The sequence below is a fragment of the Vigna angularis genome, chromosome 3 (genome assembly GCF_016808095.1).
Source record: "Vigna angularis cultivar LongXiaoDou No.4 chromosome 3, ASM1680809v1, whole genome shotgun sequence".
Taxonomy (NCBI): Eukaryota; Viridiplantae; Streptophyta; class Magnoliopsida; order Fabales; family Fabaceae; genus Vigna; species Vigna angularis.
Genome location: NC_068972.1, coordinates 1,191,126 through 1,212,256, shown reverse-complemented (window position 1 = coordinate 1,212,256; position 21,131 = coordinate 1,191,126). Strand labels below are relative to the sequence as shown.

At 40.0% G+C, this 21,131-nt stretch overlaps 2 protein-coding genes across 2 annotated transcripts; one reads left to right on the top strand and one right to left on the bottom strand.

Moving 5' to 3' along the window:
• Positions 1-11,178: 11,178 nt before the first annotated feature.
• Positions 11,179-13,317, top strand: LOC108344845 (thioredoxin X, chloroplastic). The gene is made up of 2 exons (XM_017583355.1): positions 11,179-11,585; positions 12,922-13,317. Exons 1-2 carry the CDS (start codon positions 11,256-11,258, stop codon positions 13,126-13,128), a joined length of 537 nt encoding a protein of 178 aa, XP_017438844.1. The 5' UTR covers positions 11,179-11,255; the 3' UTR covers positions 13,129-13,317.
• Positions 13,318-14,154: 837 nt separating this feature from the next.
• LOC108344264 (sugar transport protein 10) lies at positions 14,155-15,695 on the bottom strand (the record flags this gene model as incomplete). Its single annotated transcript, XM_052874063.1, is given in 4 exon segments — positions 14,155-14,566; positions 14,568-14,611; positions 14,724-15,347; positions 15,465-15,695. Coding segments are annotated over 4 exon segments (1,311 nt in total), but the record flags the coding sequence as incomplete, so codon positions are not given.
• Positions 15,696-21,131: the final 5,436 nt, after the last annotated feature.

Below are 21,131 nucleotides of genomic sequence, written 5' to 3'. Positions count from 1 at the left end.
GTTGTTTGCTGAATGAGCTCTGGTCCTGTTAACACCTTTTCCCCTTCCTGAAACCAACACAAAGGCGTTCGGCATTTCCTTCCATATAGAGCTTCAAAAGGAGCCATTCCTATACTGGCTTGAAAACTGTTGTTGTATGTGAACTCCACTAAAGGCAAGACTTCATCCCAGACGCCCATGTGATCTAGGACACACGCTCTCAATAAGTCTTCAAGCGTCTGAATGGTTCTCTCGGACTGACCGTCTGTCTGAGGATGATAGGCCGAACTCATTTGAAGTTTACTACCGAGCTCACTTTGTAATGATCGCCAGAACCGAGAAGTAAACCTCGTGTCTCGGTCTGAAACAATGCTGGATGGAACTCCATGCAGGCGAACAATTTCTTGGATATAAAGCTTAGCCAGGTTCGTCATTGACATCTTTAGATTGACTGCTAGGAAATGAGCACTCTTCGTCAGTTGATCCACAATTACCCATACGGAATCATGATTTCTGACCGTTCGAGGTAAGTGAGTCACGAAGTCCATCGCAATGCTGTCCCACTTCCATTCTGGAATCTCTAACTGCTGAAGTAGACCGCCAGGTCTCTGATGTTCAGCTTTGGCTCGTTGGCACGTTAAACAAGATGCCACAAAACGTGCAACATCACTCTTCATTCCTGGCCACCAGAATGAGTTCCTGAGGTCTTGATACATCTTAGTCATACCAGGGTGTATGCTAAGGCGGCTGTGATGTCCTTCCTCAAGAATGATTCTTTTCAACTCGCCATCATTCGGAATGCACGTTCTATCCATGTAGCGTAGAAGACCATCAGTTCCAGTGTTAAACTCCTTGGCCTGATCTGTACCGAGTGCGTTCAATATATTCACCAACTCTTCATCTTCTCGCTGCTTCTCTCTGATCCGGTCGTATACATCACTGGAGATTCTAAGAGTACAACATTTAATAATATTCGGTTGCAAGTTGAACTGTAACCTTAGATCTCTAAAGCTTTCTACCAAACTTAACTCTCGGACCATCATGGAGGAGACGTGAACTACCTTTCTGCTTAAGGCGTCTGCTACAACATTTGCTTTTCCCGGGTGATAGAGTAGTTCAAAGTCGTAGTCCTTCAAGAACTCAAGCCAACGTCTCTGTCGCATATTCAGCTCCTTCTGATCAAACAGGTATTTGAGACTCTTGTGATCACTGAACACTTGAAATGTCGATCCATACAAGTAGTGCCTCCAGATTTTCAAAGCAAAGACGACCGCTGCTAATTCCAAGTCGTGAGTTGGGTAGTTCTTCTCATGAACCTTCAGTTGTCGAGAAGCATACGCAACCACCCTCTTTTCTTGCATAAGTACACAGCCCAAACCCTGATGAGACGCGTCACAATATACCACGAAGGGTTTAGCCGTGTCAGGTATGACTAATACTGGGGCGCTTGTTAACTTATTCTTCAATTCCTTGAAACTTTCTTCACACCGATCGGTCCAAGCGAACGGTTGATCCTTTCTGGTCAGCTGAGTAAGCGGAGCCACTATTTTGGAAAACCCTTCAATGAACCGTCTATAGTAGCCTGCGAGTCCCACAAAGCTGCGAACTTCAGTTACCGAACGTGGACTCTCCCATTCCAACACTGCTCGTACTTTAGCCGGATCCACTGAGATTCCTCCAGCTGAAACCACGTGTCCCAAAAATGGCACTTCCTTCATCCAAAATTCACATTTAGAGAATTTGGCATATAACTCCTTTTCCCTTAGCACGCCTAGAACGATCCTCAAGTGATCCTCATGCTCTTCATAGCTCTTGGAGTAGACAAGAATATCATCAATGAATACAACCACAAACTTATCAAGATACGGCCTGAAGATACGATTCATGTAGTCCATGAATATTGCTGGGGCGTTTGTCACACCGAATGGCATCACTACATACTCGTAGTGTCCATAACGAGATCGGAAGGCTGTCTTCTGGATGTCTTCTTCCTTCACCCGAATCTGATGGTATCCCGACCGTAAATCAATCTTTGAAAATATGGTCGCGCCATGTAATTGATCCAGCAGGTCGTCAATCCGAGGCAAAGGATACTTGTTCTTGATAGTCAGCTTGTTTAACTGCCTGTAATCAATACAGAGACGAGAACTGCCATCCTTCTTCTTCACTAAGAGTACTGGCGCTCCCCAAGGTGATGCGCTTGGTCTGATAAACTGCTTATCAATTAATTCTTCTATCTGTTCCTTGAGTTCAGCTAACTCCGCTGGCGACATCCGATATGGTGCAATAGAGATAGGTCCGGCATTCGACACTAGGTCGATAGTAAATTCTACCTCGCGTGGAGGAGGTAATCCAGGCACTTCATCAGGAAATACATCGGGGAATTCATCCACAACTGACCGTTCTCCACTTGACTTACTGGACGATTGCTCATGATTCAAACCTTCAAGTCGTTCATCCGAATGCGTCATGATTAGAAAACAACTAGCACCATCCACGATGTCTTCCTTTAGCTGACCGAGCGTCACCGATAGCTCTACTTCATACTCGTCCGGGAATACCAATTCCTTTGCACCACAGTCAATAAGAATGCGATTGGCAGCCAACCAATCCATTCCTAGGATTACTTCTAAATCCTTTAGGGGTAGGCAGATGAGGTTTACCTTATAGTTACGTCCTTCAACCTCTATAGGACATTTAACACATACAATAGACGTCCTAACCTCACCCGCTGCTGGGGTTGCTACTACCAAGTCGAACTGCATCTCGCGTTCGGCTAATCCCAATTTCTCAACACACGCCTTCGAAATGAAGGAGTGTGTTGCCCCCGAATCATACAACACACAAACAGGCATTCCATGTAATAAGCAACTACCAGTGACGAGCGTACCTGAACTGGTAGCTTCCGTGGCCGTGATCGCATAAACTCTACCAACAGCCTGTGCTCGTCCACCCCTTCCCTGTTGCATTCTTCCAGCATTTGGCGGCCTCATTGGCGCTCGTCCGCCCATATTACAGTCGCGCTCTGTGTGACCATTCCTTCCACAACGAGTGCAGGACTTTGCTCCCAATAACTGAGGGCATGAAGACCGGTAATGTGGTCCTCCACATTGGAAACACTTAATTGATCCGTGCTGTCCAGATTGTCCGGCAACAACCATAGCCTGAGAATTAGATGGTTGTGCTGGACGAGCATACGGCAACCTGTCCCGATTCATATTCGGCCTGGACATGATCGGCCCTCTAGTTGGTTGTTGCTGCTTCTTCTGACGTTCTGCTTCAGCCATATTTTTCTCCAACACTTTTGCTCGCTCAATCATAACAGGAAAGGACTTAATGCAGAGGCTGGATATCAATACCTTAAGATCACTTCTCAGTCCATTTTCAAACTTCCTGCACTGCCACACCTCACTGGTGGCAAGGGTATTAAAGCGAACCAGATGTTTGAACCTGTTGGTGTACTCTGAAACAGACATATTACCTTGTACCAACTGGAGAAATTCCACCTCTTTGCCGAATCGAACACTATCCGGGAAATACTCCTCATAAAACTTTTCCTTGAAGACTTTCCAGGAAATAGGGCTGTGAGATTCTGCTAGTATCATCTTCGCAGTCGACCACCAATGACTGGCCTCTCCGGTCAACAGATACTCGGTGAATGCCAGTCTTCGATCATTAGGACATTCCTTGGCATCGTAAATTTGTTCCATGTCCCTTATCCACTGATCAGCTCCGTCGGGAAGGCACTTCCCATCAAATTTTGCAGGACGATGCTGTAGGAAATTTTCCAAACTCCACTCAGCCTGATGGGTGGTGTTTGAAGTAGATGCTCCGGGTGTACCCCTGGTAGCTGCAAGAATCTCCATAAGCTGTCTCTGAGTCACTTCAGAACTTGCGCGAGCAGCTTCTAAACTCTGTAAGGCAGCTGCATTTTGCTGCGTCAAAACAACGTTCTGCTCTTGTAACCTTTCAATTACTGATTCCAACAATCTGGTGTTGTTGGGCATATCATGCTCATTAGTCTGCGGTGGAGAAGGAGGGGGAAGTCTGGGTGCCATTGGTTCTCTGAGAAACAGAGAAAAGAAACGAACGTTAGCCCTGTTGAAAGAGTCGAAAATAACTCATTGAACGCAATTTAAGCACACAGCAAAAACACAGTGTACTCATAACCTACAGTGTCCTTAAGAGGACAAAACTGCTCTGATACCACTAATGTGACATCCCAAAAATACAGCATAACACCATAAAATCAGAAAATCACATTTAATAATATTTCAATACAGTTTTCCAACTAAAAACAAAATAAAACCCGAACGAAAGCTCAAGGACGAACGTCCTTGAGTACAAATCCAACATAACGGACGAATGTGCAAAAGTCGCACGCCACACAAAGGGGTTTTACAAATATAAGATAAACGTACAAGAAACCTGACCGAACGGTTTAAACAGGATAATTACCGAACGGTCGAATTAACTCAAAAGAAAACAAGAGATGGTCGAACGACCACTCAATTCAACTAAATACAATACTGGCCGAGCGATCTCACTGCTCGATCTTCACTTCAACATCAACCAGGCTCTCTTCATTCAATGCTTCTTCCAAACGCTCATCTCCCTCTGCTCACACCCACACGGATGATCATTGCAATGACAAGACGGACGTACAAGTACAATGGACAACACAAGGAAACGAAAGGGTAAGCTTACGTAATTTAACTCATGCATCAACATATAATTTCTAGCAAACAGTTCATTTCACGCATACATATCAACGTACGCATTCATCATACATCACATAATTTAACGCATGTACAAAATAAAACTCAACACGACTGACTGTCCGGACTGTATGAAATCTGCGTAGTTACAGGCGTTCACGCACCCGGGTGGTGTGGTAACTGGCATCCTCATCAGCTGCCACCCGAGGTTAGTCCGTTCTTACGTCGCCCATGTTAACTTATGGACTAAGGACCTCCTGCCGTTCCCACGCATGACGTGCGTCCTCTACTTGAGAACGAGCACTCACGGAACATCAGGATGAACAGCCAGCATTAACTATCCACAGTCATACTTTACAACTTTCAACATTCAACCATGAGTCGTTCCTGCCTGGAACGCTCGTTCAATATTCATAACTTTCATATCATCGCAAATACTGTTCATCATTCATTATTCATCAATCCATAATCATTTTCATTATTCATAACCAAATCACCAAAAGCCGAACGTTCTGTCCCCAAAGACCGAGGACGAACGCTGTAAGTGAGACCAAAAGACGCTCGTTCGGAACGAAGACCGAACGTTAAAATTGCAGAAAATTCCAATAGTACTGTTCATTGGACGAACGCTATTTAGTGGGAAAAGAGAACGAGCGCACAAAATAATACCGAGCGTCATTTAGGACGGACGCTCAGTTTTCAAAACCGAGCACTATTTGGACGAACGCTCATTTCAGAACCGAGCACTATTTGGACGAACGCTCATTTCAGAACCGAGCACTATTTGGACGAACGCTCATTTCAGAACCGAGCACTATTTGGACGAACGCTCATTTCAGAACCCAGCACTATTTGGACGAACGCTCATTTCAGAACCCAGCACTATTTGGACGAACGCTCTTTTCAAAACCGAGCACTATTTGGACGAACGCTCAGTTCAAAACCGAGCACTTTTTGGACGAACGCTCAGTTCAAAACCGAGCACTTTTTGGACGAACGCTCAGTGTGAGACCGAGCACCAATTTGATTGAGCATTCGGTTTAAGACCGAACACCATTTTGAGCGAGCGCTCATTATGAAACGAACACCAAACAGAACGAACGTTCAGTATAAGATTAGGACGAACGCTCAGTTGGAGACCGAGCACCAGGACGAACGCTCAAACAAAGCATTTTAACATGAGGACGCTCGTCCTCGAACAGGGATCGATCCAAATGAACGAATCCCATTCTGCTAATTTATCAGGAAAACCGAACGGTCAAGGACCGTTCAGCAATGAACGCACATGATCATATGGAGGGTTCTTATTCAATATTCATTCATATTCCAGTTCATTTCTCATCATACAATATCATAGTTACGTTCGTTCATATCATCATTAACTTTCACATTTCATACGATCCATATCATGTAAATTCATATTTCTCATTTCACCAAGAAAACGAACGTTCATGCAGTTCAGTAAATCAAATATCATGCGTTTTACTCATACCATCAAATAACGGACGTACATATCAATTCATTCATAGCATCCATCATGCATTAATTCCATACAGTAAAATAACGAACGTTCACATACAGCATGCATCAAAAACAGTTAAATTAAATAAGCTTCCCTTACCCAGAAATGACGAACGTTCACAGATTCTCTACTCAAATTCCAATAACAAGCGCTCGTTAATCCACTGTTCAGACGAACCCCAATAATGAAAAATCAGAACCGCTCTACTCTAAGAAATACGAACGTACAACTCAAACACAGCTAAGGACGAACGTCAGAGAGGAAGGGAGAACCTACCAGCTTCACCAGTCGAACGTTCTCTCTGGAACTCCTACGCCGAGCGTCCTTCAATCTTGCCGGAGTGTGGAATGGAGGAGGTGCAGTGGTGGTTTCTTAGAGAGAGAAGGGTGCAGAGAGTGAAGAGAGAAGGAGGAGAGAATTGAATCTGAGAAACTGAAGGAAAGAGGGTGAAGAGAGAGATCTATCAGAATTAAATTAAGAGGTGAGTGCTCCACTCAGCCGAACGCACGTCTCCACTATACCAGTGCGCGCTCGGCCGGACGCACTACACCAACCCACTCTGGACGGTCGACCACTGTACTGTTGCCACGTGTCTTCCACCATCGCCGACGCTCCTCAGTCGGCGCTCCACTGACGCTGCTGACTCACCCGGACGTGCGGCAGCTGGCGTCCGTCAGTGGCTGTCGGGCACTGTTGTCGGCCATGTAAACTACTAACGTGGCGCGCTCTCCTGCCGCCACGTGGACGCAAGTTTTTCTTTTTTTTTTTTTTTTTTTTTTTTTTTTTTTTTTTGTCCTCACACACCACCTCGGGACCAACTTCATTCCAGCTCCCAGTCCATATCCAGCACCTTAACCTCACAGCCAACGTCCACTATCTTAATCTTCATCCACCACAAAAAAAAAAACGAAAAAAAACAGAGGAGGAGTTACTAAAAAAGGGAGACACGTTACTAGGAAAAGGAAATCAGCCACAAGAAAAGAATCGATCAAACCCACGGGTTAACAACCGCAAACGGATCTTCGAGAGTATCAAACGGCGGCTCCGGCCTTTGGCAACGGCGGCAATAGAAAATAGAGAATAGGAGAGCCCATCGACGGCGGCTTCCAAGGCTGACGGCGTCGCGGTTGGGAACGAATCCGGTGGCATTTGGGATTTGCCGCTAACGCCGAGATCGTAAAAGCTGGTTCGCGGTGGCTGGGTCGCGGTGGCTGGTGTAGCGGCACGGTGGCTTAACGGCGACGTGCAGTGGCGCGGGTGAGCTGGCAACAGATTGACGGTGGCCAGCTTGGCAGAGGCGACAGCTCGCGGGCAGGGCCACCCCATCCTTGGATTGCTGGCGTTTGAAAGACGAGAGAGAGAAGGTAGAGGCGCCGCGGTCGGCGTTGACTCCGGCGACAGTTGCCTCTGGCGATGCCTTGGATTGTGGTGGCCGTTTGAGGTGAGCGCCTTTGGCTCCCTTTTGCTCAGAGAAGAAGAAGTGAATCGGTATAATGAGAAGAGAATGGGAGAAACCCCTAAGGGTTTCTTGAGCTAAAGGACCTTGGGCCGTTTCTTTTTTTCTTTTTTAACCCAACTCTTTCTCTAAAAAACAAAAATAAAAATAAAAACAAAGAAAAATAAAATGAAATAAAAAAAAGGGGCCATTTTTCCTTTGCGTCCCCGGTTTTCATCTTTACACCTCCTTCCATTTGGGTTTAAACCCATCAATTTCTGCAAACAAATATAAAAAAGCAATTGGGCCGGACAACTAGATACTCAATGCACCTCCAGTTTTATCTTGACACCCCTGGCGGATACAGATCCAGAAGGTTTCGGCCCAAACTAAAGGAGTCCCAATCTTACTCCGCACGCACCCCTGGTTTTTATCTATGTACCCCTACTCCTAGTGGGCCCTTTTTTTTATTATTAGTTGGTTTTATTGCATGTAACTCCTTCTACAGTAACCCTCACCCCTTTATTTTATTTATGTATAGTAACTTGTTTAGGTTGTTTTTTATAAAAATTATAAAAAAATTGTAAATAATAAAAAATATATAAAACTTTAAAAAAAACATTTAATGTAATAAACATCGGTATGAGTACTCGTGCGATCGTACGCATCAGCCTAGTACTTATTGCCCAAATATAAAATAAATAAAAGCCGTGTGAGTGCTCGTGCGATCGTACGCATCAGCCTAGTACTCATTACGCAAAACAATAAGAGGAAAAAGCCGTGTGAGTGCTCGTGCGATCGTACGCATCAGCCTAGTACTCATTACGCAAAACAATAAGAGAAAGAAAGCCGTATGAGTGCTCGTGCGATCGTACGCATCAGCCTAGTATTCATTACGCAAAAAATATAAATATCACAATAAAAATACCAAAAAAAAATATAAAATCTTCAAAAACTGAAAACATTCACTTTTTCAAAACTACAAACAATATTCCTGGCCAGAACTACGTGATCCTTGATTCTTCATCAAAAGTGGAGATACGTAGGAGCAAGGCCAGTCCTTGTCAGGTTCACTTCCCAAAATTCTCAAACAAATTCTCAAACAAATTCTCAAACAAATTCTCAAACAAATTCTCAAACAATTTTCCAAACAAATTTCTCAAACAGTTTCAAAAGAACTACGTAACCCTGATTTCTCATATGAGAATACGTAGGAGCAAGGTCAATCCTTGTCGGGCCCCAAAAAGCTAAAAAATTTTGTTTGTTTCTTTTGAGTTTTATTTTAAGGGAAAGTTAAACACTTTGAAAACCACATCCACATTCGCACATTTAGTTAAAGGTACTGCCTTAGGGCAGGCGTTGTAGGGTGCTAATACCTTCCCTACGCGTAACCGACTCCCGAACCAAGAATCTGGTTCAATTTGACCATGCCTTATCATTTTATGGTTTTTCCGTAGTTTTCCAGAATAAACTATGGTGGCGACTCCAAAATCTCTTTTTCAAAATCTATTCTTTTTATTGGATCGTCGTCCCGTCGCGATTCCGGTTGCGACAGAAAGAAATGTATGACTTGTTGATTGAAGTCAGTAAAAAGTTAGAGTAAAGTAATTTAAAGATTTTTGTGACTATGATCTATGATGATACAAGTGAGTTATTTGTTAAATTTGTTTTAATAATGAGTACATAAAAACTCATATACTTATAAAACCAATTTAAAAATATAAAAATATTAAGATGGTTAACAAACCAATTTATAAACGAATTCACATGAAATAGATTAAATTTATTAAAAAATCACATACACATATCACATATAAAAAAATACGTATAGAACGATTAAGATTGATAAAAGAGAAATAAATTAAATTATACAAAAATTTATATGCAGAAAGATGTATTGTATATCATCCTTTAAGTAGTTTAACATCACCTTGTATATAAAAGGTTTAATCCTTTTTGACATCCCTATTTGTGTAGGAATGTCTGAGATAGGTCCTCGTTTTCTAAAGTGTATCAAAATGGTCCTTAATTTTGAAAATTGATATCAATTGAGTCCTTCCTGTTAAGTTGGCTGGACGGCGTTAAAAAAATTGATGAGTGGGATGCTGAGATGAGGAACGAACGCTCGTCCACCAGCGAACGAATGCTCGTCCACCAGCGAACGAACGCTCGTCGACCAGCGAACGAACGCTCGTCGACCACCGAACGAACGGTCGTCCAGTGTGGAACGAACGGTCGTCCAGCAGTAAGAGGTCGACGAGCGTTTGTTCGCTGTTGGACGAGCGTTCGTTCCTCATCTCAGCATCCCACTCATCAATTTTTTTAACGCCGTCCAGCCAACTTAACGAAAAGGACTCAATTGATATCAATTTTCAAAATTAAGGACCATTTTGATACACTTTAGAAAACGAGGACCTATCTCAGACATTCCTACACAAATAGGGATGTCGAAAAGAATTAAACCTATATAAAACTAAGAACAAAAAAACATTAAAATAATTAAGATGAACAAAGTCCAAAAATTTGCTATAAGTAGAACGTCTAATCATTAAACGCGTTAGACATACATTAATCCACTAAAAGATATACTATAATCTAATCTTAAATATATTTACGCATTAAACATAAACTTTGATCACATGAACACCGAAATCAATGTCTTCTGCATAAGGAACTCTCTTAGTTTATAAATTTGGTAGTAACACCACACAACACATAGAAGTAGTGTTGTAAAAACAGGTTTTAACCTCTGAACCAATCTGACTTATTACGAGTTTGAGTCAGGTTAAGTGTGAAAAAAATGTAATTTTTTATGAGTTAGTTTTCCACTCAAGCTCACTTAGAATCGGCATATTCGGGTTGAACCCATGGTGAGTTAGGTTGACTCACCTAATTTAATTTAATTATTTATTATTTTGTGTTTCAATATTATTAGTTAGCATTTTTTTATTACACTAGGGATAAAAAAATGTTTATGGACAAATGATACAAAAATTATCAATATTAAAAATTTATTTCTTTTCGCCCTTGTTTTTGGACTTGGATTATATGATATTTTTTTGTTTGAATTGTCTTTGGAGTTTAATATCAGTTTAGACTGAAATTTATTTAGATTTGAATTAAAAAAAATTATAATATTTTTATTTTAAAAAAAATTATAATTTTTTTATTTTAAAAAAATTATAATTAAATGAGTCAGTGAATCAACCTGTTTAATCCAACAATCCGTAATGGGTCAAATTAGGTTTAAATTTTCTCAACTTGTTAATAACTAAATCAGGTTGAATTAGCTCATTAAGTGATCAACCCGTGATGGTTCAGATAAAGTTATTCCAATTTGGTACTTTTCTATTTAATTACGACTGTGTGTGTTTTTTAATTAATTTTGTTGTATAATGACAAAAACTATGATGAGAATTTTTAATTAATTGGATGGTGAATATTGCAGTGGTGTATGGATCTATGTATGTGGCCACAAAATAACGAATATTTATTCATATATTTATGTAATATATAATTGGGGAAGAGAAATCAGACACTAAAAATAACATCGATTCTTCGTCGTAACTTTTCCATTCCTTTATCGTTTCATTCCCAACACATGGACGCCGTGACACTGTCACTCCCTCCGGTTCCGGTGCGTACAGTGTCTGCATCTGCGTCAACATCGTACTCTGTTCCTGTCTCTAGCTCCTGGTCGGTCGCGGCGAGGCAGAGGCTCTGGTCTCTCAGAACAAGACCCAGATTCCGGAATCACTCCTCTGCGGTTCCTCAACTGACGGTGACGTGCGGTGCGGGAGTGGCGGAGATTAACGAGAGCCAATTCAAGGAGACGGTCTTGGAGGCGAACCGTCCTGTTCTGGTTGAGTTCGTCGCCACTTGGTGTGGTCCTTGCCGTCTCATCTCTCCCGCTATGGAATCCCTTGCTAAGGTTTGTTTTTTTTTCTCTCTCTCTCTCTCTATTTCCCATGTTCTTTTGCTTCTATAGTAAAAGCTACTACTGTTCTGTTAATTAACCGCCTTTATGCATTTTTTGATTCTTTGTTGGTGTATATAACATCTGATTTTCTTTCTAATCTGAATTCTTGATTGCAGGTTAATGTGTGTGTGTTTGTAAACATGTTTTCTGCCTTTTTCTAAAAAGGGTTTATCTCCAGAAACAGATATTTCAAGTTTTTAAAGAAAGCCGTCCAATATTTAGAAAAACACTACAATTGGTAACTTTTTTCTCTAACAATTCTGCTTTAATATATAAAGAATGGAGATTTACACTTTCATCGTTTGATACTGCGTATTTGTTGCATTTAGTTTACTGTTAGATTGGTCTTGTTAATTGGCTGAAACACAAGATTCAAGGAGTTAGCAACTGATCTGAAAGACCTGAAACGAGTGGTGGATGAAATTTTTTACACAGATAAATTCTTTTGTCAACATAGCATAGTTTCACTAGTATTCATGATTTTACATTAACATGTTTTTTTAACAGAAACACCAACTCAGAATTCAGTTTCTTGGGAATCTAATTCTGAACTGACACAGTTAATAAAACCCACAGCATGCTATTTTGGTAAAAGGAAATTGACAATGTGCTATCTGTGTGAAAAAATCGTAGTGAATGCCTTTAAAAAATGATGTCAGGACTACACTTTCAGATTTGAAATTTCTGATACAGATTGGAAACAACAGAAAATCATCTGGAATTGTTGGCTAAATAAAACTCAATCAATCATAGGTAAAGGCCATGGTGAATCTTGAACCCCTGTTGTAGACCCATTTGAACAACCCTTTAAAGTAAGGAATGTTAAATTTGTGTTTTCGAAGTTCCATAGTACTCAGGTTTTACTATGGATATAATTGATGCAACATTTTTTAGTTTATTATGAAGTTTCTGATGAGCATGACTGGTAATAGCAGCTGAACATATTGAAGATGTTCCCTAGTTTCAAATGATGACATGAAATCAAACTTTCCATCATTGAAAGAGTTTAAAAAGCCCTTGAATCAGCGTTTGGTAGTTAGAAATCACAAAAATTGTATGGGTCTTATCATAGTGTTAGAGAGTGTTTTGTCAACACTCCTCATAGTGAAATAATCCAAAATTAGCTTTTGAGAAAATTAGTTATGATTGGATCATTCTTATTCATGATTAAAGGAGCAGAATTTTCTCTGAATGTGAAACATATATCAAGATTTTCCTATAAATCAGTGTGAAAGTGTTCTTTAGGGTCAAAAATTTCCCCTGAATTTTCGTATATAATAAATTGCAGGAATACGAAGACCGATTAATTGTTGTGAAGATTGATCATGATGCCAACCCACGGCTAATTGAAGAGTATAAAGTTTATGGATTACCAACATTAATACTCTTCAAGAACGGGGAAGAAGTTCCAGAAAGCAGAAGGGAAGGTGCAATTACAAAAAGTAAACTTAAAGTATACGTGGATGATTTATTGAAATCGATATCAGTTTCATAGTCATGATATTCATTCATGTTTGAAAATTCTGACTTGTTCTGTGAGACTTTTGTTTCCATATCTTGTATGAATCAGTTTAACAGGCTTGTACAATTGTATAATCTGAAGCTGCAAATACAGCATAGTGCAGTGAAGGAAGTTTGTACTAAAATGATGTTCTTTGAGCTGAGTAAATTTCTGTTCTATTCAGGGTCGAAACTCATACATTCTAAACCCAAAAATAAAATTTGCTAGAGTGAAATACACAGAGAAAATAAATAAATTTAAAAGAGTGAAAAAATATAAGTATTTAAAACTTCAAGAAAACTGCAAGAAAAATAACTATTCAAAAAAAGAAATAATGTTCCATTCATATGTTTCAGGGCAGATAAAAAATATAATATTTTCACATGTTCCATCTCTTAATTTGATGGTGGTTGTCAATATCCACAGCAATGTATTGTTTCTTTTTCTTTTATTTGTCAAACCTGATAAATCTTCACCGCATAACTATCCTAATTTTGAGATATCAAAATTGATTGAATTCCGAGATAAAATTATAATTTATAACCTTCTTATTTGCTCAACTCATGTGAGAATTAAAATTCCAAACCAATTTTAATTATGACTAAATTTTAAGAGTGATAATTGATATTTAAGCAATTGATCATAAAATAATATTTTTTTTGTCAATTAGTTAAACTCGTTTCTTTTATTTCTCATTTTTTTATCTGTCATGGTAATTATGAATATCTTTTTTTCCGAGGTAAAAATATATCTCTTAGCATGCTTTTTTTTTTCTAGGTAAAAAATCTATTGAATCTTTTGACTTGTAGACTATTTAAATAATTTAATATTGAAATTACACTTCAATATTAAATTCCAAAAATCGAAACAATATTCTAAAGTATTATATATAAAAATAGAATAAATAATTTTTTATGAACTTGATATCTGAATATATTTGATACATATAATAAGACTAAATTACAATGAGTTGTTTGGGAAATGATAGAGATTTTGTTGAACTTCTCGGTCAATCAAACTTCAAATTGTAGTTATATGAGGATGTTCAATGATGATTACACTATCTTGAATAAACTTTCTCCAAAACCAATGTGATTTCCAAACTTTATTCATTTCTTCAATTTGAACATTTTTTGTCTCAGGCAAGAATAAGGCAATAAAAATTGTCATGATAAGCACCAATCCAGCAAAGAAGAAGAAAAGACCAAACTTCAAGTGACAAAGCATGGTTAAGAAAACTTGAGCAATGACAAAGGTAAATAACATGTTTACAGCAACATTTGTGCTTTGACCAGCAGATCGAACCTCAAGAGAACATATTTCACTAGGAACCAACCACCCTAGTGGACCCCAAGACCATGCATATGCTGCAACGTATGCACATATAAAGAATAAGAGAAGACCAGCTTCTCCATTTGGTAAAATAGCCTTCACCACTCACTCCAAATTTTAGAGCAATCATAATTCCAACAGCAAGCTACATATAATTATTATGTATTTAGGTTAACAAATGACTTCAATGGTAAAATTTCATCTCCTTACATACTAAAATAACAAATATTTTTTATCGATTAATTTAATATTTTTACCTGACAAATAAGCATCTGAATGCCGCCTTCGAGGAACAATATCCTTCTTCCAAACTTGTCCACAGAGAAAATAGAAACAATAGTGGCAACCACATTAACACCTCCAGTGATAACAGAAGACATAAGAGAAGTATCATTACCAAAGCCTAAAGTTTTAAAGAGGACAGGTGCATAGAACATGATGACATTGATGCCAGTGAATTGTTGGAAAAATGGAATGAGAGAGCAAAAAATCAGTTGAGGTCTGTATTTTGGTGTTGTGATGTTCTTCCATGGATGTTCCACATCTCTAGCTGCTTCAGCTGCATCAATGAGGTCTTGGAACTCCTCATCAACATTATCCATACCACGAATCTTTTGCAACATTTTCTTAGCTGCTTCTTTTTTACCTCTTTCAATTAAGGAGTTAGGAGTGTCACCTAAGAAAAGAGATCCTACACATAATATGATTGCAGGAACTACACCAACACCTAAAGAAATTCTCCAACCATGTTCTAGTTTGACAGTGCCATAATTAATAAGGTTTGCAACCAAGATGCCAATTGTGATCATCATTTGAAATCCAATGTTAAGTGCACCTCTTATTGATGTTGGAGCCATTTCAGACAAATACACGGGTACAGACTATTGCAAATAATAATAAAAAAAACAAAGGAAAAGTAAAAAACAATTTAATCATTACAATTTCTCCATACCCTTTTAACCAAATTTGAAAGCATTGACATTGATATAGAGCCTCACCTGATTACAATATCCGACACCAAAACCAAGTAGTAAACGACCTATGATGAGCATTTCAATATTGATGGCAAAACCATTCAACAATGCACCAACAAGGAAGAATAATCCACCTGCAAACATTGAGGTCTTGCGTCCCATCATTCTTGTTGTGGTGGAAGCAAAAAAGGAAGCTACTAACGCAGCAAGATATAAAGAAGAGGTGAACAAAGTGTCGCAACCGGAATCGCGACGGGACGACGATCCAATAAAAAGATAGAATATTAATTTTGAAAAAGTTTCGAAAAAGAGATTTGGAGTCGCCACCATAGTTTATTCTGGAAAACTACGGAAAAACCATAAAATGACAAGGCATGGTCAAATAGAACCAGATTCTTGGTTCGGGAGTCGATTACGTGTAGGGAAGGTATCAACACCCTACAACGCCTGCCCTAAGGCAGTACCTTTAACTAAATGCGCGAATGTGGATGTGGTTTTTCAAAGTGTTTAACATTCCCTTGAAAATAAAACTCAAAAGAAACAAACAATATTTTTTAGCTTTTTTGGCCCGACAAGGATTAACCTTGCTCCTACGTATTCTCATGTGAGAAATCAGGGTTACGTAGTTATTTGAAAACTGCTTTGGAAATTTGTTTGAAAATTGTTTGAGAATTTGTTTTGGATAAATTTTGGATTTTTGGGAAAGTGAGCCTGACAAGGACTGGCCTTGCTCCTACGTATCTCCACTTTTAGTGGAGAATCAAGGATCACGTAGATCTGGCAAGGCGATATTGATTGTTATTTGAAAATGTTGATGTTTTTGGTTTTTGAGGATTTTTATATTTTTTTTTGGTATTTTTGAAGAAAGAGAAAAGGTTTTTGGCGCAAGGACGATGCGTGCGATCACACATGTGCCTAAACCTTTAAAACATATTTTTTGGTATTTTTAATTTTAGAAAAGAGAAAAGGTTTTTAGCACAAGGACGATGCGTGCGATCACACATGTGCCTAAACCTTTGAAACATATTTTTTGCGTAATGAGTACTAGGCTGATGCGTACGATCGCACGAGCACTCACACGGCTTTCTTTTCCTCTTATTGTTTTGCGTAATGAGTACTAGGCTGATGCGTACGATCGCACGAGCACTCACACGGCTTTTATTTTTTTTGTTTTGCGTAATGAGTACTAGGCTGATGCGTACGATCGCACGAGCACTCACACGGCTTTTATTTGTTTTATATTTGGGCAATAAGTACTAGGCTGATGCGTACGATCGCACGAGTACTCATACCGAAATTTATTACATTAAATGTTTTTTAAAGTTTTACATATTTTTTTATTATTTTTTTATTTTCCCTTTTTTGAAATAAAATGAAATGAACAAATTCACTAAAACAAAGGCGTGTGGGGTATCTTACAAGGGGATACATCAGTAAAAAAACTAATAACCAAACAAATAATAAAAATAAAGATACAAAAGCGTAAAAATAAAACAAGAGAAACAAAACAGGGATGTAGAGATAAAACCAGGAGTGCCAAGTGAAATTGAAGCTCCTTTGTCTGTCAGGGGTGTAGAGATGAAAAAGGGGTGCATCCTGAAATGTATGCCCAAGTCCAATTCTTTTTTCCTTTTTTTTTTATTTTTGTTTAGGGTTCGAAGCCCCATTCTAACCTAATTAGAATCGCTTAGGGGTTCTATTCCCTTCTCCATTCCGAACATCCAGTTGCGGACAACTTCTCTTCCAACGAGCCTTGCCTCTTTCTCCAACTTACGCATCCAGCCGCCGCTATCTACAAGCCAAAACGTTGCCCGGCCATGGCCGCCGCTGCTGCCACCTCTTCTTTGTGCGCGAGGCCAAGATGCTCGCCTTCTGCCTATCGCATCACTGCTTCCAGCCGCCGTCGCACACGCACCAATAAGCCACGAACCAGACCAAACACTGCTGCACACGATTCGGCCACCCAGGGAGGGGTTCGCTTCTGCCACCAGATCCAGACCCCTCCTCCCTTCTCTTCTCTTCGCGCGTGACGGTGTTATTGGCTGCCAGCTGAAGGAACGGCTTCTCCCCCCTTGTTCCTGTACTTTGATTGGGTTTGATTCTTGGGGTTTTTAGTGGTTGATGGGTGAAGTTGGACTGGATGTTGATTTGGCCGTGTGTGAGTGTTACGGAAGAAGATATTGAAACTTTTGGGTGATGGGTTCTTGTGACGTGCGTGATGGAGGGTGATGTTTTACTGTCTAAAAAAAAAAATGAAAATGATTTTGGTTTCTTTGACAATTGAAAGATGAAGTTGAAGTAGGGTGGTTATGGGTATATCCGTGGGTGTGTGAGTTGGAGTTAGGCCGTGGGGAATGAAGATTGATGGAAAGGTATTCCTAATAACCGTTGGCCGTGATAAAGTGTTGGAGATGGTATAAGAATGGAGGTGTGGAATTTCCAGTGAACACAAGTGAGTAGTGTGAGGGGTGGAGAATTGAATTTTCAGAGAAGCTTAGAAGTGAGGGGAATGTGGTTAGGAGTGATGAGTTGAGGAAAGTGAAAGTTGTTGAAGGGGAAGGCCCGTGAGGTAAGGTGAAGATGATGAGGTTGTATGGCCGTGGGATAAGGTTGGTCGTGGCAGTGGGTTTTGGATCAAATGTTGGGGTTGAAAAGGAAGAAGAAAGGGATGTTGGAATGGAGATGAGGGTGGCTTTGGTAGCTGACCCGTAAGGAAAACAGATTTGAAGATGATGATGTTGGTTGATGGAGAGTGGTCAGAGGTGAATGATGAATGAAGATGATAATCTTCGGGTTTTGATTGGAGATGATGGATGTTGAAAGTGAAATGGAATGGTTGTTGGGATGGTTACGGGTGAAGGTCGTGAGAGGCAAAGGCCCTGGTCAGAGGTTGAGAGAGTCAGCCGAAGATGATGGCTTCCCAGTAGCCGTGGTATCCATTGTTGGAGGTGAATCTGAAGAAGAAAGGGATGGAGGTAATGGGTGGGTGAAGATCAAGCGTTGGAGGTGAATGAATAGATGAAGATGATGGGCTGTTGGACATAAAGGCTCCTTCAGAGTTTAAAGTTCGGCTCTAGTCTCATCATCTCAGCTGTCCTCCTCCTTTCCTGATGGTAAGTGTTGGTCATAAAAAATGAATATCAACCCCCTTCCCCCGAGACCTTCATCAAGTGGAATTATTAGTGGAAACCAAGTGGGGATTAGTGGGAATGGAGGTGGAAGCTGTTGGTGGTGGTGAGTGGAGAACAGTAGTGGAAGTTTGTTATGGTGGGGAATAATGGGGAACAGTAGTGGAAGTTTGTTATGGTGGGGAATAATGGGGAACAGTAGTGGAAGTTGGTGATGGTGGGGAATAATGGGGAACAGTAGTGGAAGTTGGTGATGGTGGAAGCTGACGATGGCCAGGACGAGCGGCAGAGGATGGGAGTGATTAGGACGAACGCCTTACCACTTTCTTTGACGAATGATGTTTGCTGCTGAGCCGAACGCTAGACGAACGAACGCTGAAGACAAACACATGGAGACCGAACGTTCAAATGAGACCGAGCGTTCAAGTGAAGACCGAACGCTCATTAAACAATATAAACCGAACGCTCAAAATCAAACGTACACCAATAACGAGCCCCCAAAACCGAACGCTAATAATCAATCACACACCAAAAACGAACGTTCAAATGAGTGTAAATAACTTCAAAACCGAACGTTCACTAACACAAAACCGAACGGTAACAAATATGACCGAATGCTTGATGAGGAGGACGAACGTCCAAAATGATAAAACGGCCGAACGGTCGAATAGTGAACGTTTGATGACCGAACGGTTGAAAATGAGGACGAACGTCCTAAAAGAAACGAAATGCCGAACGGTCAAACAGTGCAAAGGACGAACGGTCGAATCAGTGCAAAGGACGAACGGTCGAACAGTGCAAAAAGACGAACGGTCACTGTTCGGACGAACGGCAACAACAACAAATGGGGAAGGACGAACGGTTACTGTTTGGACGAACGTCCACAGTATCAGAGGACGAACGTCTGAACAACAGTTGGGAAGGACGAACGTTTACTGTTTGGACGAACGGTTGAACAATGGGGAAGGACGAACGGTTCAACAGTGGGCAAGGACGAACGGTTCAACAGTGGGGAAGGACGAACGTCACAACAGTGGGGAAGGACGAACGGTTGAACAATGGGGAAGGACGAACGGTTCAACAGTAGGGAAGGACGAACGTCACAACAGTGGGGAAGGACGAACGTCACAACAGTGGGGAAGGACGAACGGTTCAACAATGGGGAAGGACGAACGTCACAACAGCGGGGAATGAACGAACGGTTCAACAGTTGGGGAAGGACGAACGCTCACTGTTTGGACGAACGTCTGATCTCTTTTTTTTTATTTTATTTTATTTTTTTATTTTTTCATTTATATACTTTTTTTTTCTTTTTATGAGGAGAAAACAACAAAACAAATTATTTAGTCAATCCGGACGAAATTGAGTGTTGACAGCTGCCCCTCTTTACTTAGATTTTACTAGATCATATGATAAACAATGTTTTCATATTATGAGAGTAAAAGATAAGTAAAGATAGAAATACTAATTTCGTTTGGATTTCAAGATAAACAAGAAGCAAACAGAGAATAAAACAAACCAACAAAACTGAGAATTGAAGTGTGACAACTTTGTGGAGGGTCCACCAATGCTGCAGATGCAGTGAACGAGGAAATATTATTTTTTTTATTTTTTTGATGAAAGTAAATTTATTAATCAACCCGGACGAAATTGAGTGTTGCCCCTCTTTACTTAGATTTTACTAGATCATATGATAAACAATGTTTTCATATTATCAGAGTAAAAGATAAGTAAAGATAGAAATATTAATTTCGTTCGGATTTCAAAATACACAAGGAAAAACAGAGAATTTTCAATGAAAAAGAATCAGGAACAAACAGGGAATTTTTTTTCAATTAATTAAAATTTTTTTGTTTTTTTTTTTTTTTTGTTTTTTTTTTTGTTTTTTTGTTTTTTTTTTTTTCGAATAAAATCAACAAGATTAAATGAATGAGAAAATTGAATTTGATTGGGTTCGACCATTGCCATGCAGAGAGTCATTTAAGAAAATTAAAAATATGTACTGACCATTGCCATGCAGAGGGTCATTTGAAAAAGTAAAATCTGACTTGACCATTGCCATGCAGAGGGTCGTTTGAGAAAATTTAAAAATATGTACCTGACCATTGCCATGTAGAGGGTCGTTTGAAAAAGTAAAATCTGACTTGACCATTGCCATGCAGAGGGTCGTTTGAAAAAAATTAAAAATATGTACCTGACTATTGCCATGCAGAGGGTCGTTTGAAAAAGTAAAAATGGGCTCGACCATTGTCTTACAGAGGGCCGAGATACCAATGACAGAAATTAAAATTGGGCTCGACCATTGTCTTACAGAGGGCCGAGATACCAATGACAGAAAGCAAAATTGGGCTCGACCATTGTCTTACAGAGGGCCGAGATACCAATGATAGAAAGTAAAATTGGGCTCGACCATTGTCTTACAGAGGGCCGAGATACCAATGGCAGAAAGTAAAATTGGGCTCGACCATTGTCTTACAGAGGGCCGAGATACCAATGGCAAAAAGCAAAATTGGGCTCGACCATTGTCTTACAGAGGGCCGAGATACCAATGGCAAAAAGCAAA